The sequence below is a fragment of the Mus caroli genome, chromosome 4 (genome assembly GCF_900094665.2).
Source record: "Mus caroli chromosome 4, CAROLI_EIJ_v1.1, whole genome shotgun sequence".
In the NCBI taxonomy this organism is placed as follows: Eukaryota; Metazoa; Chordata; class Mammalia; order Rodentia; family Muridae; genus Mus; species Mus caroli.
This window is the reverse complement of record NC_034573.1, coordinates 4,441,247-4,460,474: the sequence shown is the minus strand read 5'-3', so window position 1 is coordinate 4,460,474 and position 19,228 is coordinate 4,441,247. Positions and strand designations below refer to the sequence as shown.

The 19,228-nt window shown below is 42.2% G+C and overlaps 1 protein-coding gene across 1 annotated transcript in view; it reads left to right on the top strand.

Annotated features, from left to right (window-relative positions):
* The window catches only part of Ca8 (carbonic anhydrase 8), a 196,214-nt gene that overhangs the window by 6,978 nt on the left and 170,008 nt on the right, over window positions 1-19,228 (top strand). The window contains exon 3 of the mRNA XM_021159978.1: window positions 9,796-9,920. Coding sequence (XP_021015637.1) covers window positions 9,796-9,920 — 125 coding nt within the window. The remainder of the gene's footprint in view (window positions 1-9,795; window positions 9,921-19,228) is intronic.

Sequence of the window (19,228 nt, the reverse complement as noted above, 5' to 3'; positions counted from 1 at the left end):
GNGATGTTCTTTACTGGCTTGCCTCCCCTGGCTTGCTAAGTCTACTCTCTTATAGAACCCAAGACTACCAGCCCAGAGATGGTCCCACCCACAAGGGGCCTTTCCCCCTTGATCACTAATTGAGAAAATGCCTTACAGTTGGATCTCATGGAGGCATTTCCTCAACTGAAGCTCCTTTCTCTGTGATAACTCCAGCTGTGTCAAGTTGACACAAAAATAGCCAGTACAATATGCTTGCAGGTTGGTGAGATACAGTGCAGAGAGCTGCACAAGCCACAAGAATATGGGACAAATCTAGAGATGATGCTAGAAGGAGCGTCTTATAGCACATCTGAAGAAGATGTGTTTGTGGTAAAGGGAAATGTAAGAGTGAGGATGTGTTAGAACACAGTCTTGAGGGACCATGAACAGAGGCTAAAGGACAAGACACCACCTCCCCCATAGGAGCCTTAAATAGCATGTTAATCTAGGAAAATTAACATGGCAGCCCAGAATGGGGTGGGACCTACAAGAGATTGGAAGTTGGTTAAAAATTCACAGCAATAAACTAAATTACCCAAGAAAGACTGAGGCCATTGTGGGGCCATCCAGTGGAAAAGTAGGGCTGGCACAGGGCTGTACCGAAGGGTCCTCTGCAGAGCTCTAGTAGATATAGTAAGGAGGGGATGGATAGAGATGGGCAGGGGTGGAGTCCCCGAGACTGGACCACCGTTCAGATCCTGTCACCATCCTCTCTGTCCTGGGCTGTTTAAAAGTGGCAGCGTTTTACTTGTCCTGGAGTCTGGCCCATTTTCACATCCTGTGAGTGATGAGTTGACCAGGCTATGTGCCCCATTGTCTCCTGGAGCCGGGGGAAGTGATGTAAGCTGTCACATACACCATTTGATTTCTCATCAGGAGTAAGGAATGGCAGGAATCTTCACACTTGAGGTATGCAAACTAAATAAAATTGTACATACCTATGATAAGGAAAATAATGCACATATAACATGAGAACAGTTTTCATTTATTGGCAGTGGTTATGGCCTCAGCTTCCATGGATTGTGCTGAACTCTTTCTATACTGTTTGTCTTGTTACATATACTTATGATAAAGTTTACCTTATAAATTAGGCACAGATTGGAATTAGCAGCAATATATAATAATTATATAAAAAGTTATAAACACATACTGGAATACAAATTATGTGGACGGAGTCTCTATATGTTTGAAAGTCTTGATTGAGTACTTTCAGTCTGTGTTGCATGCAGGTAACAGAAACCTACAGATATGGTGACTACAGATATGGACAGATTTCTACTGAGACAATGTGGTGCTCAGGTGTGTGATATGGCAAAAGCCTGTAAGATAGCACATCACTCCATCTGTGACAAGGGGTAATACTTGTTTTTTATGACACATGGTCTTGCTATTAGTCCAGGCTGGCCGCCAGTTCTCCCTTGTCTTCCTTCCATCTCTGAGTGCAGGGATTACAAGTGCATGTTCCCTGTGCCCGGCAAAGATAATGACATTTTTAATTGGCCATCAGTGTAAGAGAGATTGCTAACCACTCTAGATCATTCGTGCTATCTACTAGCCCTTATTATAGCAACTTTAATTAGAAAAGTTTACTTCTGGGTCTTTCATAATTCTCAGTCTGTTTTTAGGCTGGATGATTATTCCTAACCCCATTTCCCCTGTATAAAACCTTTGCCCACTGGTGACTTATGATTTCTTCTCTCAGAACACACGTGAACTGCTTAGAATCTCTGAGCCTTTCCATCCCCTGAGTATATTCTTCAAGACTCAGCTGGGCTGTCATTCCAGAAAGTCTTCAGTGATTCTGTGTATGCTATCTGCTTTTTGATGACTCTAGCTGGATATCTTTCTACTGTCCACACATTCTCTTTGTGGTCTCTGATACCTCCTATAGGGAACATTCTTTATGTAGTGAGGATGTCTGGCTGCTCTGGGTATGACTGTCTGCATTGAGGATGCTTAGCTGCACTGGACATGCTTGACTAAACTGTGGATGCCTGGCTACCCTGGGGATGCCTGGCTGCACTGGGGATGCCTGGCTACCCTGGGAATATTTAGCTGTACTGGGGATGCCTGGCTACACTGGGGATACCTGGCTGCCCTGTGGATGCCTGGCTACACTGGGAATGCCTGCCTGCCCTGGGGATGCCTGGCTACACTGGGGATGCCTGCCTGCCCTGGGGATGCCTGCCTGCCCTGGGGATACCTGGCTGCTGCTGAGGTCAGGTCCTTTTGCTTTGTCTCCTTTATGGCCAACACACTCAAAATGAGTATTCAGTTCAAATGAACTGTGAAGGAATTCTCCTCCAGTCACAGCTTTTGAATTACACAGTAAATCTGTTTTCAGCAAAGGACTATGAGGCTTAGACAGGTTTAAGAACATGTTTGTTCATCAAGTTGTCACATGATCCTCACATTTTGTAGAGCATTCCTTTAGGGGCTCTATCTGTGTCTCTTAAGCATCACGGCAAGGCCCATTAAAGAGCAGCTAAGAAATGGGGACAGCAGCAATGACATCAACTAGTGGCAGATTCTCCTCCTGGCTTTGTCACTCTAAAGAAATGAAGCATTTCAGAAGAGTCATCCCTGGGCTGTTTCACTGTAATTTCATTGGAGTTTATGTCATCCCCCCAAGGAATCTTCCAAGCACTGTGCAAACATCACTCTCCAGAACTTAGTCTGTGGTTACGTAGGAAAGGCACTCACTGGGTTGACTGCCTTCCTAATAAACAACATTTTTTTTGGTAGAAAATGGGGTGTAGTATCTTCAGATGGGGCCCAACAGTGACAATTTATTTTGGTGTATGAACAGTCGATCTCGAGGGATGCATAAGGAGTTCATTTACTTGGCATCTCAAACTAAATTCAGTGGTTTGCCCTTTTAATGGCTTTGCATGGCCACCTGGTATTAGCATGGTTTACTTTTGAGATTTTAACCAGCAGCAAAAGTGAGAAGTACCCAGACCCTGATACCTGGACAAAGCTGCCTCTTTGCTTCCTCTCCCTGAGCATCAGTCTGGGAATCGTGCCTTCCTCCCACCTGTTCACATACCCTCACAGCATGGGTGCACGAGGATCCTGTTGCTTCAATATAATTTAATGGAATACAATTAACTGCAGCTAATAAAACTGCCACAGTGACCAAGAATGACTTGGCTCTCTTTGATCCCCATGATTGAGATGAATTCAATTTCAACCTAAATGGATATGAGATCCATGAAGACAGAAATTCTGTCTGTTTTGTTAAAATCATTTTATTCTATATATTTTATACATTGACTAGTATCATGTAATAGATAATGAAGAATATTTGTAAATGGTTCCCTTGGGTTTTGAGTATCTGCCTGTCAAAACATGGGCTTGTACTGTTTGAGTTTCTAGCATGTTTAAAAACAGAAGCTCTGGGGCTGGAGAGATTGCTCCATGAATAAGAGCATTTACTATGTAAGCCTGAAGACCTAAGACCATTTCCAGTTTCCAGCATCCATGGTAGAACGATTGTCTTTCCTTTTATTTTTAACTTATTACACATGCATGAGTGCACACACACACACACACACACACACACACACGTTCTTAAATACACAAATACAACCTTCTCAGTCTATATAACATGCATGAATATCTGATGCATATGATCTTAGGGTAGAACAACAGGAGGGCTCCTCCCTGGAGAAGACTATTTTCCCTACTCTCAGCATTCCTCAGTTCTTTGTCTAGGCAGGAGGACCCACAGGCTTTCTCCCTTCCATGCTACCCTGTCCATTGTTGTCATCCATATTCAGGTCTTCTTTAGGTAACCCTGTTGATGAAGCTTCATGGATATAGCCTCTCTGACATTTTTAGGAGACATGATCTCAGAGAAAACTTACTCTGGTTCTTACAATTGTTCTGTCCCCTTTTCTACAACGATCCTTGAGATGAGGAACATTTGTTTTGAGGATCTACCTGTTGGGTACCATACCAACTCTTGTTCCCGACATTTTGATTGTGGTTTTTAGTAATGATCTCTGCCTGCTGTAAAGAACAGTTACTTTAATGTGGACTGAGAACTACATGTATCTGTGGAATAAGAATAAACAAAGGGTAGTTAGAAGTTATTCTGCTTCAGGAAAGTGGTAGTTGTAGGTTCTCCTCCAAGATCCATGACCACGCTTGGCCTCAGTAGTTGACTAGATTTCCAGTTCCAGGAATGATTTCTCTCTTGTTGGGTGGCTCTTACGGCTGGGTAGAGAGCTATTGGTTATCACCAAGGTATGTATGCCACTATTGTACCCCTAAGGTTAGTTGGACATGTTGGTCATTGTTGGACTTCATAATCATTGTAGTGGGGTAGGACTATTGGTAGATTTGCTCCCTTGGAAACTCGCATTGTGTCTTTTTGTACCATGTGTCTAGTCCTCAGGAAGGGCCTTCAGGTTAAATGCAAATCAGGTCCTCTGGATCCTGTGTCCAGAGTATTTGGTATTTTCAGCAATGGGGACCTATCTTCCACCTCTGGGAACCAACCAAGGGCAACAAGAATAGTCTATGTTTGCGGAGTTTCTTGGACAATCCTGACTCACAGGGGGCTTCTGCTGCTTGGTGACGAGGCTTTTATTAGTCTGTGGCTCTTGGGGGGATCATTGTCAGTTCAGATGGGAAGATCTTATTTATCCTGTAGATGTATGCATATATACAAGCTTATGTTTGTTACATGTAATTTAAGGTAAAAAGTTAACAGCATGATTTCTTATGATTTTTACTGTTATTTTACCCTTCTCTCCCCTTCTTTATTCATTTCCATTCTTTTCCCTGGTTAACACCCTTCTCCCCCAACTCCAACCCTCACTTTCAAATGCTTGTGCCCTGCTACTCTCCTACCTCCACAATGGTCCTCCTTTACATTCTTGGTTTCTTCTGTTACTCCCGGTAACATATTCACATTAGAAGATTTGGAGCAGAAGGCTGTAGAGCCAATGGCTATAGTTATATGTATTATGTTTGTGTCCTTTGCTTTGTTCTGTTGGTCGACATGTCGGTCTTTGTGCCAGCACCGTATTGTTTTTCTTACAATGGTTCTGTAATGTGTCTTGAGCTCTGGAATGGTAATCTCTCCAGCACTGCTCATTTAGCTCAGGATTATTTGGATTATCTGGGGTCTCTTGGGACTCCATAAGAATTTTAGGATTGTTTCTTTTATTTCTGTGAAGAATGAAACAGGGATTTTTGATTAAGATTGCATCAAATATGTAGGTGGCTTTTGATAGAATAGTCATTTTTACAGTATTACTTCTGCCAATCCATGAGTGTGGGCATTTTTCCATTTTCTAGTGTCTGTCTCTTTCTTCTGAGATTTAAAGTTTTCATTGTAGAGATGTTTGACTTCCTTATTTGGGTTTATTCCTAAATATGTTCTTTTCTTTGAGGCTGTTGTGCCTATACAGGTGTGTGTTCATGACCTTTTTCTCTGTATATTTGTTGTTTATGCAAAGAAAAGCTATTCATTTTTGTAAGGTGATTCTCTCTTCTGCCACACAACATAATAATAATTTGTAAGACTCTCAGTATTGGTCCTTTTTGTCTTATAGTTTTGAAAGGTGGATTTCTTTTTGTTTCATTGAGATCCACATCAAAACCGCTTGTATCACCCTTTCCCGTAAGAAACAGCACACTGCTTTATAGTAGTTTGGGTAAGTGTGTGTTCATATGTATCTGATAACAGGGCTTTAGGCAAATAGTTTAACTCCTTTTCTTTTCTTTAATTGGATATTTTATTTGTTTACATTTCAAATGTTATACCCTTTCCCAGTTTCCCCTCTGCAATCCCTCTATTCAATCCCCCCTTACCCTGCTTCTGTGAGGGTGCTCCCCAACCCGCCTACCCACTCCTGCCTCACCTCTATAACATTCTTCTACATTGGGGTATCAAGACTTCATAGAACCAAGGGCCTCCCCTCCCACTGATGCTAGATAAGGCTCCTTTGAGCTCCTTCAGTCCTTCCCCTAACGCCACCATTGGGGTCCCTGTGCTCAGTCCGATGGTTGGCTGAGAACATCTGCATCTGTATTGATCAGGATCTGGCAGAGCCTCTCATAGTGTCTGAGATAGGTCTCTGCATGTGGGATGGATCCCCAGGTGGGGCAGTCTCTGGATGGCCTTTCCTTCAGTCTTTGTTTCATTCTTTGTCCCTGTATTTCCTTTAGACAGGAGCAATTCTGGGTTAAAATTTTGGAGATGGGCGGGTGACCCTATCTCTCAAACTGTGTCCATGTCTAATCTTTGGATGTGGTCTGGACAGGTTCTCCCTCCCCTTTGTGGGTTATTTCAGCTAATGTCATCTCCGTGGGGTCGTGGGAGCTGCTTGCTTTCCTGACATCTGGGACTTTCTGGTTGCTATGCCCAGTTCCCCATCCCCCATTGCTACACATCTCTGTTCAATTTCCTGACCCTCTGTACATCTCCTCCCATTCGTTGGAGCATCTTCTGAGTATATGTCCAGGAGTAGTATAGTTGGGTTCTCAGGTAGTACTATGCCCAATTTTCTGAAGAACTGCCACACTGATTTCCAGAGTGGTGTACCAGCTTTCAATCCGACTAGCAATAGAGGAGTGTTCCTCTTTCTCCACATCCTCACCAGCATCTCTCTCACCTGAGTTTTTGTATCTTAGCCATTCTGACTGGTGTGAAGTGGAATCTCAGGGTCATTTTGATTTTCATTTCCCTGATGACTAAGGATGCTGAACATTTCTTTAAGTGCTTCTCAGACATTCGAGTTTTCTCAGTTGAGAATTCTCTGTTTAGCTCTGCTCCCCCCCTTTTTTTGGATACAGTTATTTGGTTCTCTGGAGTCTCCAGTCTGTTAGTCTATATCTTTTTATTGGGGAAATGAGTCCATCGATGTTAAGAGATATTAAGGAAAAGTGAATGTCACTTTGTTGTTAGAGGTGGAATTATGTGTGTGTGGCTATCTTCTTTTGGGTTTGTTGAAAGAAGATTACTTTCTTGCTTTTTCTAGGGTGTAGTTTCCCCCCTTGTGTTGGAGTTTTCCATTTATTTATACTTTGTAGGGCTGGATTTGTGGAGAGATATTGTGTAAATTTGGTTTTGTCATGGTTTCTCCATCTATGGTAATTGAGAGTTTGGCTGGGTATAGTAGCCTGGGCTGGCATTTATGTTCTCTTAGGGTCTGTATGACATCTGCCCAGGATCTTCTGGCTTTCATAGTCTCTGGTGAGAAGTCTGGTGTAATTCTGATAGGTCTGTCTTTATATGTTATTTGTCCTTTTCCCCTTACTGCTTTTAATATTCTATCTTTGTTTTGTGCATTTGGTGTTTTTTACTACTATTTGATGGGAGGAATTTCTTTTCTGGAGTTCTGTAGGATTCTTGTATGCTAATGTGCATTTCTTTCTTTAGGTTAGGAAAGTTTTATTTTCTATAATGTTGAAGATATTTACTGGCCCTTTAAGTTGGGAATCTTCACTCTCTTCTATACTTACTATCCTTAGGTTGGTTCTTCTCATTGTGTCCAGCATTTCCTGGATGTTTTGGGTTAGGAGCTTTTTGAATTTCTCATTTTCTTTGACTGTTGTGTCAATATTTTCTATGGTATCTTCTGCACCTGAGATTCTCTCTTCTATCTCTTGTATTCTGTTGGCGGTGCTTGAGTTTATGACTCCTGATGTTTTTCCTAGGTTTTCTATCTGGATGATTTTGTTCAATTTCTTCACCTGTTTGGTTGTGTTCGCCTGTATTTCTTTAAGGGAGTTATTTATGTCCTTCTTAAAGTCCTATTATTATCATGAAATGTGATTTTTTAAATCAGAGTCTTGCTTTTCTGGTGTGTTGGGTGTATCCAGGACTTGCTGTGGTGGGAGAACTGAGTTCTGATGATGCCAAGTAGCACTGGTTTCTGTTGCTTATGTTCGTGTGCTTGCCCCTTGCCATCCCGTTATCTGTGGTGTTAGCTGGTCTTGCTGTCTCTGACTGTGGCTTGTTCCTCCTGTAAGCCTGTGTGTCAGCACTCCTGGGAGACCAGCTTTCTCTGGGCAGAATTGGGTATTGAGAGCTGTGGCATAGGGTCAGCTCTGGGTCTCAGATGGAAACTAGAGGGATCCTGTGTCTGGCTGTTTCTTTGTTCCTGTGTCTTGATGGTTCTGGGACGGTCCCTCTTGGTCCAGGAATTTGAGCAAAAGTGGTGGTCTCACCTGTGCTCTCAGGTATGTCAGTACTTCTGGGAGATCATCTCCTTCCTGTCAGGATTTTGTTAAGGCAAGCTGTGGCACAGGGTCCGCTCCAGGCGCAGATGGAAACCAGAAGGATCTTAACTCCTTTTCTTATTTGTGTATGCCTAATTTTATGATACACCACTTTCTTTTCTGCTGCAACACAGAGCTTGGCTTCTCCCAAGATAATTACTTTTATTACCTCCATTTAAAAATGGTGAATTCTAGAATTTGCTCTTAAGGCTGAAGTAAGGTCCATGCTGTCCATGGTAGTGGTGGGGATGCAGTTTGTTCTTCAGAGGATGCTGTTTGAGGTGCTGTGTGACACTCTACTTTTCCTTCTCTGGTTTGGATGACAGGGTACAAAGAGTGTAGAAATCTGATCTCCTTCCTTGGTTTTTCTCAAGGTGGAATTTGGATAATCAGTGGAAAGGACCATGTGGTAGTGAACTATTCAGAATCTATGATACCTTTTGGAAATAAAAACCTTGCATACAATTGTAAATCTCTATCATGGGTGTATATAGAATAGATAGAGCACATCTTCACAGAATTCTGAGAATCTGTAAACCTTTTTGAATCATGCATTTAGATTAGTTCTGATTGCCTTTTGGAGAATCCGATAGCATTTAATTCTCTAAGAAGAACCTAGAGTTTAGAAATCTAGGCTTAGAATCTATATTATTTTTTAATTCCATTCTTATAGACAGTATAATTTAAATCTTTGTCCCTATCCCATCCCCCCAAGGAAGGAGATACAGAGACAAGGTGTAGTGCAGAGACTGAAGGAAAGGCCATCCAGAGACTGTCCCATCTGGGGATCCATTCCATATACAGTCATTAAACCCAGACACTATTGTGGATGCCAACAAGTGCTTGCTGACAGGAGCCTTATATAGCTGTCTCCTGAGAGGCTCTGCCAGTGTCTGACAAATACAGAGGTGGCTGCTCTCAGCCAACCATTGGACTGAGCACAATGTCCTCAATGGAGGAGCTAGAGAAAGGACCAAAGGAGCTAAAAGGGCTTGCAGTGCCATAGGAGGAACAACAATATGAACCAACCAGTACCCCCAGAGCTTCCAGGGACTAAACCACCAACCAAAGAGTACACATAGAGCGATCCATGTCTACAGCTGCATAGGTAGCAGAGGATGTCCTTGTTGGACATCAATGGGAGAAGAAGCCCTTGGTCCTGAGGAGGCTCGATGTCCCAGGGAAATGCCAGGGCCAGGAAGCAGAAGTGGGTGGGTTGGTGAGCAGGTGGAGGTGGGATGGGATAAGGGGTTTTTGGAGGGGAACCAGGAAAGGGGATAAAATTTGAAATGTAAATAAAGAAAATATCTAATTAAAAAAGAATAAACAAAATTGAACATAAAAAAAAGAATCTTAGTGAAATCTGGACAGTTTAAATTTACCTCAGTTGTAATACATTTCTCATTTTGATTTTGCAGATTCAGTCTTTAGAGTCCAGGAGGGCTTTCTGGTTCAACAACAGCACAATCACAATCACAATGCCCCTTGTGTGTCTAGGTTGGGACAGCATTCAGCAACGTCATTTTCTCTTTTCAGTCTTGTCAGGAGGACCACTGCCTCAGGGACAGGAGTTTGAGCTGTATGAAGTTAGATTTCACTGGGGAAGAGAAAACCAACGTGGTTCTGAGCACACGGTCAATTTCAAAGCCTTTCCCATGGAGGTAAGAATAAGAATCTTGTAAAAATCTCATAATTTAGTAAAGAACTCAGCAATTTACAGATGTATAACTCTTGAATTTTATGTTTGGGCTAAGACGAAAGAGTACCTGGTAGATGTCAGCTTAGAGTGGCTAATGGAGCACTACCTGCCTACTTCCTGGGATCAGAGTGCATAAGGGGGCATAGGCCACACAGTGATCAGCACTTGCTGTCTCAGGTCATGGAGAATGTGTGTGTCTGTGTGTGTGTGTGTCCCCGAAGTAATCCCTACAACACTTCTTTTTTTCATGAATTCATATGCATTCTTTAACACACAGTTGAAGTGTCATATCTCCTTTGTTTTTTTTTTCCCCTTGGGATCCTTGCCTAGGTAGAATTCTTCATCCCCTTTCTAATCTCCCATCGGACTTGAGAGTTTCCTGTCATGCGCTCATCCCATGGATTGGCACATGTTGAGTCCACTGACTTCTTTGGCTCCGATAGTTCAAGGACAAGACCTCCTCTTCATTCCTTTGATGAGTTTTATCATTACAAACTGCTAGACTCATCTCAAAGGTCACGAAGTTGAGGAGATGCTCCTATTAGTATAGGAATTGTATTTAATTCTATAAGGAATCTCAGTCCTCCTCAATAAGCAGATGTTCACTAGTATCTAAGAGCTTCCCTTCTCTCCTCCCTTCTGTCCTCACTCCCAGTCCTGTGGTTTTTAATTAATTTCTAGGCTTTACACCTTAACTATATCAGACCCTGACTTCGCCTTCATGTAGAGCCATGTAGATAGTCAACCACCTAATGGATTTTCTGTTTTGGATATCTGGTAGACATTATAGAGTAAAGATCATCTAAGACCTTTGTGAAAAAGAACTGTTTTGAGGTTTGCTGCAGTACTAGGCTTCATTCTCTGTCCTCCACACTGGATGTACTTCATATTAAGTATGAAATTATTCCAAGAAAGGAGTCATGTGTAGCTCTGCCTCCACGACTAGAAATTGCTAATGTGTAATCTACATCGTACGTGAACTGGACAGGATTACATTAGAATATTTTTGAGCATTATCTTAATCATTATTTTAAATCTTTCTCAGATGCTCTAGCTATTCATTTCATTCAAAAGAAACCCAAGCTTTAAAAGCGAAATGTGAATTGCTTCAAGGAGGGGAGAAAAACCCAAATTGGCGGTGTACTGAAGAGTGTGTGAGGTGTGCCTCAGGAGTTCAGGAAGAGAAGGCAGCATCAAGCGCCTGTTGAGGAAGCTTCCATTGATCTCCTTGTTCTTGGTTTTCTGCTTTGCCCTTCCCCTACCCCCTGGGAATAGAGATACCCTCTCATTTCTACCACCTTAAAAAACATGTCATGTTACCTCTGGCTCCTGTCCCGAGTATACCTGAGAAAGGAGAGTGTATGCCACACATCAAAGAGGAAGGAAGACACCACAGGGCCTGTGGAGGACCAGGGTGGAGATTGGGGACGGGGGTCCGGTGGGGACTGGTCAGAGGGGAGGACAAAGCAAGCCTTGCCTCCTGTTGGGGTTGGAAGGTCCACATCACCATTTTGTTCTAGTCATTCTCAAAGGCGGAGGTCCCTGTGGAGATTGGCATAATGGGGCAGAGAGAAGCACAGATGCGATTCCGGAGGCTGTTTCTCAGACAGTCCAAGGCCGTGCAGAAGTTTTGCTGTTTTGGAGTCAGTGGTCCTCTGGGCCGTCAGATGAGATTTCTGACCTAACGTTCAGGCAGGTTTATCCACTTGGTGTTTTAACTGATTCTTTCTTTTAAGTGCTGGCAATGGTTTATTTTGAGTAAAGATTAAGTTCTGGCAGTGAGGCTTTGCTTCTGTAGAGATATTTATATTGGGGATAATGGAATTACTAGCTTCATTCTTTCCAATGTCGTTAATGGGTGGTATTTGTATTCTTTGTTATCCCAGATTATCCTTGGTGCAGTCCCAGGGAAAATACTGCCATTAGTCATCTGTCGTCTGCTTGGACTGATTCTATTGGTGTGTAAGTGCTGCAGCTTCACAGGGTTTAGAGGAGAATCTCTGCATTGAAGTTCTTAAAACTGAAGGATACAGGGGGCTGGGTGATATCTCCATGCTTCAAAGCATCTACTGGTCTGCCAGAGGACCCAAGTTCTGATCCCATGCATCCATGTCCGGTGGCTTTCAACCACTTATAACTCCAGCACTACTTCCTTCAGACTTCCATAGGCATTGCCTTCAATATGTAGTAGGTAGGTTGTTGTAAGGCTGGGCGGAGCAGTACTCTGCTATAGGCCTTGGATGCTGTCTGACAACATTTGGGTCTGGCGAGTCACAGGGTATGTCACAGAGGGGGTTACGAATTGGCTCTTCAGTGATTAGACTCTGGAACCACAACATCCCAACCTGCCTCCGACTCAGCCTTTGCAGCCTCTTTCCAGGGGTTCTCATTTCTACAGGCATTGTGTTCTGCCGCTGCCCTCCATGGAGCATCGTTTTCTGGTTGCTCTGAAATAGCCCAACAGCCATCTGTCTGATTCTTGGTAAATCACTACCAGTGCCTGCACAGGAGAAGCTACCCTCTCAGCCCTAGGGGACGTTGCTTTGATTTTTATGCTGGGCCAATTAAAAATAAAATCAGTCAGGAACTTAGCATGTGGCGAAGGTTTAAGTTTTCTCAATAAGAATATCACTCACCTTCTGCTCATCATTTGAGAGAGAAGCTTTAATTGTTGAATTTAGGGAATATATGTTCTCAGAATAACTCACAGACCTCAATAAACTGGGCAGGTTAAATGTTTCTTTCTCTGAATCCCACCAGGTTTATTGCTACTAGACCATAGCCTCCTCTCTTGCAACCATAGTTTCCCTGTGTGGTTTTAATGTCTGGATTTCCAAAGCTATCATGTTATATAATGTTGAATAATTTAAAAAATCCCTCTCTCTTGCTAATCTGTGGCATTATTTTTGCATCTACTATTTTTGAGTAAAAATATTTATTTTTAATGACTTTTTGGCCTGAGAGCATGCTTAATAGCATTCATAATGTCACTATTAAACATTAACTAATGTTACTATTAGTGTTATAAAAATGTAAATGAAAACATAAAAACTTTATTGGGAAATGGGGATGTGCATTCTTATAACCGTGAACCCAGAAGACTATACTAATTATGAGTCAAAGATATGTTAAATATCAAAGACAGATTTAACTATGTGATAGTCAAGAAACTTTATCAAGAGGTTTTATGAACAAAGCAAAAGACAAACACAGCCTGAAGGGAAATGAGATAGTGAGTACCATGTGACGTATTGAGTTTCCTTATGATACGTGTGAGGCCCTCTTAACCCATGGTGGCCGGCAAATGAATGAGTCATTGGAAAAGAGCCAGCATGCCATTCAGTTAACTGCTGCTGTCTGAAGGAGTCTCACTTTAGCTATGGGGGAAGAGTGAAATATTAATGTTGAGAAGATAAGGCTTCTTAGGCATTATTGCTGGAAGCTGGTGGACATTTTGGAAGAGAACCATGGCAATGATAGTAAATTTTTTTGTAATGTTCTTTAAGAATTTTATACAGTATATTTTGACCATATTTATCCCTCCTCCAACTCCTCCCAGATCTTCTGTGATTTTGTAATTTGTAGCAATCTATTATTAGATCGGTTCATTGACTGACCCTTAACATTTTCTGAATGTGTCACTGCTTTTTTATCATTAATTAATTCAGCTTTGATTGTTTCATACATGTATATACTGCATTCTAATTCTTTCCCCTCTCCAGTCCTGCCCCTCTCACCCCTTCCTTCCCATAGATCTCTTTCATACTTAATGGCTTCTTGTTTTATTTTATTATCTGTTGCACTTACCCAGGGCTGTCTGTGTGACTCTGGGTTTAGAACTATTCATTGGCCAGTGGGCTCACTAGGGGATATGCAACTGAAGACCACGTCCACTCCTTTCCAGAGTGTGAGTAGCCAGTAGTTCTGCAGTAATGAGTAAGGCCCCACGAGGGCTTCCCTCCTCCATGGCTGACTGTTGGCAGGACTTGTCTTGGGCAGAACCTGTGCAGATAACCTGAGATAATATGGTGAGTTCTTAGTACATGGACTGTGCTATGCCTAGAAGGTGGCATCTCATGGCCTTTTCCCTATCGTTAGCTTTTACGTTCCTTTAGCATCTTTGATGTTCCTTGAGCATGGAAGGGGGTGCTTTAAGTGTTGTCTTTAGGGCCAAACCCCAAGATGTTATCTTCAACATCTAGGGCAGCTACAAGCCTCTGCCCTCACCAGTTCTCTGTGAAGAGAGGCTTCTCTGATAATGGCTGAGAGCAGCATTTGTCTGGGTTTAGTCAGAAATTTAGGAGATAGTGTGTCTATCTCCTTAGGCCTGGAGTTTTGGGCAGGTCTGTAAGACTAGGCATGGATTCCTTCCTGTGGGGCAGGCCTCCAATCCAGTCAGGGTATTTGGTTACCTCCATAAAAGCTGTGCCTATATCACACACAGTGATGTGTCCTTTTATAACTTGAAGGGTTCACAGTTGCCTGCAAATACGGGTGCATTTTTCTTTCCCCAGGTTCCTGTGTAGCACCTTTTAGAACTCCAAAAGCCAAGTAACTCAAACACCAACTTTTTTATTTCTCCATTTATTTTTTTTTTCTTTTGAGTCAAGTATGTAGCCCAGTTTGACCTTGAACTCAAAATCTGCTTGCCTCCGCTGCCTGAGCACTGAGATTGCAGGTGCACTACCCTGGCTGGTTTAGGGCAAGCATTTAAAAAGCTCTGTACGATTGATTTCTGTTTTTGTCACTGCTCTCCAGATGCAGGGGTGTTGTGGGGGATGGGCACTGATTCTGCACACAGTAGCACTCTGAGCTGGAAGGCTCTGGTTTGGAGTGGGTGGGTTAGGGAGCAGAGTGAGGGAAGAGGGAATAGGGGATTTTCGGAGAGGAAACTAGGAAAAGGGATAGCATTTGAAATGTAAATGAAGAAAACATATAGTAATAGTAATAAAAAAAAAAAAAGAATGCCTTCAATAGCAGGCCAGTGGTGGTGTAGACAGACTCTTGTCTTTATTTGGGTTCTATTTAAGAAGCTCCTCTTGCTTTGTGTACTGAGTGGGCTAAGTGATGAATGAGCCTAAAACTGGCTGTAATGGGATGCTGAGTTCAGTGAGAAAGAAGATTATCTTGCAGAGCAGGGGCCCTTACTTCTCAAGTGTTCAGGCCCTCCTGCCCCCTCCACTAAGACTTGCGCCAGCTCTGCTCCTGTCCTGTGTTCCCCCTTTCTCCTCAGGGGAGTGGGGTGTCTACCATGAATTGCAGCCTTGGTACAAATGACCTGGTCTTTATAGTCAGTGCCTCCAGGTAATTTTTATATTTCCCTGGAAAAAAAAGACATCTTTTTCATTATTTCTTTACTGCTCCAAAGAGATCTCAGGAAGAGGTTGTCTGGTTAGCAGAGGAACTGTGAGTGAGTTATTTTACTTCCAGGAGCTGCTCACAGTGCGCTTAAGGCCTGTTAATCTTTTCTAAGAGGGATGTCCACTGACTTTCAGGGAAATGTAATATGAATACTTTATGGCAGAGTATGGTAAGAATTAGATGTAGGGACTTAATAGTTAAAGCATTCCAGATTTAAAAGGTACCTTTGAGACGAGCCATCCAAATACCTATCTGATACAGGATAAACCTCTGAGGGTTTAGAAGGGTCTAGTATGACCTAGTATTTGTTGGAAATATAATGTATGGTCTTGACGAAGCATAGAGGCTGGTTAAATAGTTCATGTAAGGGAAGGGTGTCCTTGTAAACACTGTTCTTGCTAGTGTATGTGATGGACACACACTGGAGGAGTCATTGCTGGTACTTGATCCTGTGATTGGTTGTTGTATCTGCATGGGGAATGGGTTAGGGGTTGTGGCACCTAGAGCAGGCTGTGAAACCAAGATCCCAGTGCGTTAGTGAAGGTGAAGGGGTGTGGCCTTGCAAAGGCGGAACATCTGTGTGCCTTGAGAGTGCTGTACTGAGTGGATAGCCTGGCTCTGCCTACTTCGAACCTCCTAAGTCTGAAGAGGGAGGCAGCTAGGTTCAGGATCACAGTTCACAGAAATACCTAAGAATCAATGAATGCTTCAAGAAGAGCCTTCTCCACAAGCCAATTGTTAGGAGGAAATCAACAAATTTGGAATTTTCTTTGCATATGTAGTTTGCAAAGAAAATCTTTGCATCTTTGGGGGCAAACAGTTGCCATCTAGAAGAATTAAGATGGCTGCCAAGAGAAACTCTGCAATTTGAATATTCAGCTCTGCTGGTTGGTTTTATTATTTCCAATAAAGTCTAATTATTTTTCATTGAGGACGATTACCTTGTCTCTGACTGTACTTATTGTTTAGTGTTCTGGTATCCCCCATGGGGCTTACACATTGAGCCTCCTGGCTAAACTGACCACTGGCCTCTACAGTGCTCACAGTTGTAGAAACTAACAAAAAATTTCAGCAACTAACAAAAAATGTTTATGTTTCTTGAATTCTACCAAGCACTTGCCTTTTAACTCCAAGAAAATAATGGTCTCTGCTTTGATCCAGCATGTTTATCTTTCATTTATTATATTTTTGTGTGTGTAGAAACCTTCCAGATTACTGACTAGAAGATAAAGTTATGATGTTGAGCAAACAGAAATGTTCTTGCAGCTGCACTGTGTGTGTGTGTGTGTGTGTGTGTGTGTGTGTGTGTTGGGGGGGCATGGTGAGGTGGGGTGCCCAGGGGGCCCCGCCCTTCTTCCCCATCTCATCTTTTCTTGGCAGTTATCTCTGATTTTTCATCTATAAGCAGTTCCTTCCTTGTTACTGTTTGAAGAAGGTTGTTTTGTCAAGCTAAATTTGGAAGAGGCATTCATATTCTGGCTGATTTCATGATACAAAGGAAAGCAGTGTAGATATTCATGGATATGTAATTAATGCACAGGTAGTTATAGATGTAAGTTTACTACAGAATGGTGGTCTGTAGTAAATTATGTCTTATCTCAATATGATCTTAGACAATAAACATTGATTTTTGACATTTAGTCTGTAACTGAGCAGCTGTCTCTAAACTGACATTTCTTTGGACATACCTTTTATTTATCCATCCATATCCCATCCATCTAAACATCCATCCATCTATCTGCAAATACATTTTCAAAACCTACTACTAGTCAGGTCTTCGGCTCAATGCTGGTGATGAGCACAACATGGAACTTGGAATTTTTCACATCACAGGGGAGCTTGATGTGATTTGTCTCCTCCCCAGTTTTGCCCTAAAAGGAAGGGCATTTAGAAACGATAAATGGTTCTGTGCTATAGAAAGGACCTCAGCCTTTTAATCTGCCCTTACAATATGTAAATTCTGCTCATTAGAAACCAATGAGAATGCTCTTTAATGACATACATTAGAGTGCACCGTCATTTGAGATGCAGATGTTTGCTAACCCTACAGAGTATCAGCTAGTATATGAAAGACACTGCCAGGCATAACCCAGGCACAGGCTGCAATGGGATAAGTTAGTTACAGTAACCTAACAAAACTAGAACCAGTGAGAGTTAGGACAGAAAGTGTTAACACGGTGGAGTTAAGAAAGGAGGCCCATTTGGGAACTTTGGCCAATTTGCCAGGAATGAGAGAATCTTGATTTCATGTAAGCTCTTCTTGGATAAGCTGACTGTTTCCAAGTTCCACATTCCCATGTAATGGGCAAGAATTTAGCTCAGATATTGGCAGAGCAAACCCTTCTGTAATTCCTATGACTAGGAAGAGATGGGAGAGACTTAGGAGTGATGGATCTCAGTGGTTGTAATAAAACCTTTGAAGTAACTACAAATAAGGCACACAGAGAATCTGCACAGGGGAAAATGTAGAAAGCCTTTACTGATCCTTGTAGCTTCTCTTTCCTCTTCAGCTTAATATATTAGCATTACAATCTAATAACTAAGCTGTAGCCAGTATCCATTTCTAAAGCCCTCTTTCCCGATGTGTTTTATTATGATTAGTATACATGCATATGAAATAGAATTTCCATCGTTAGCTGTCACTGATCTAGAGGCAGCGGAACCTGGAGAATGGAGCTGATAAGTAAGGCAGACTAAAGTCTTGTGCAATAGCTAATTTTATTCGGGACCTCAGACAATTTATACTCTTAGGGTTAAGAAAGGTCATGTGAGTACTGTTTATGAGAGAAGCTGTATGCAATCATGATGACAAGCCTCACTGGCAAAAACTAGTTTTTCCACAGAGGCATATAAAGCTAGTTTAAATATTTAATTGATTAACAGTAGCAATGACTAATCTGAAGTAAACTGCTCCTACCTGCCATACCTTGGAGGAGAATGAAAACACATTCCAAGAACAATTCTCTGTTTTGAAGAATCTGAGGTTACAAGACACTTGTCTCATTTCCTTGGAGCTATCTCACGAGCCCTCTGAATTCTCCTCACATGACTCCATTCCTGGACCTCGTTCCTCCAGTTAGCTGTTTTGTAGTGAAACTAAACACGGCTCTGGGGAGGATGATGGTCTATGAACATTAAGCTGCTGGTTCAATGAGAGGATGTTAGAAGATTTTTAGCTTTGTGACATCTTAGTCTGACAAACAAGCAAGCTTTTCTCCTTTAAGAATTGTGGTTTTGGTCCTCAGTGTGTGGCATGGAGGCAGAAAGCCTGCCTCGTGTCACCCAGATTCCATTCTCAGAACTGTGAAAAAGGAAAGCAAGAGAAAGATTTTCTAGGATAATTGCATTTTTGCCAATTCTTGGATGTGCTTAAATATTTTTTCTTTTGGTTTTACAGGATTCTACACAACAAAAGTTCACTACAGAGCCTTCCAACTACATATATAACATACTCAGACAGAAAGACTTTTGTGGGAGGGGCATCATTTCCTGGGATGCCCTGGCTCTGGCAATGTGTGTTACAAGAGAGAAAGTGCAATTCGGATTCTAGTTCATTTGCTGTTTGGATCCCACAAAGTTGTTTAACTTAAATTTTTTAATTGATACACTAAAAATACATTTGTCCCTAGCACTGTGAAACAGTAAGACGCTGTAAAAAGTAATAATATAGGAGCTATAGTTATGGCCCAGTGGGTAAATACTTGTCATGATACAAGAGGACCTGTGTTGCGGCCTGCCCGCAGTCCACAACACGAACGGTTCAACTGAGAATGGCAGTTCAGGCTGAAAAGAGAGGAATCTAGACGGGGCGGAAGAAAAGAATGGAGCCAGGACAACAAACGTTCTGATCAAGGCTCAATTTTACTAATTCCAGACACTCAGTTATAAAGGAAGGGGGAGGGAACCCAA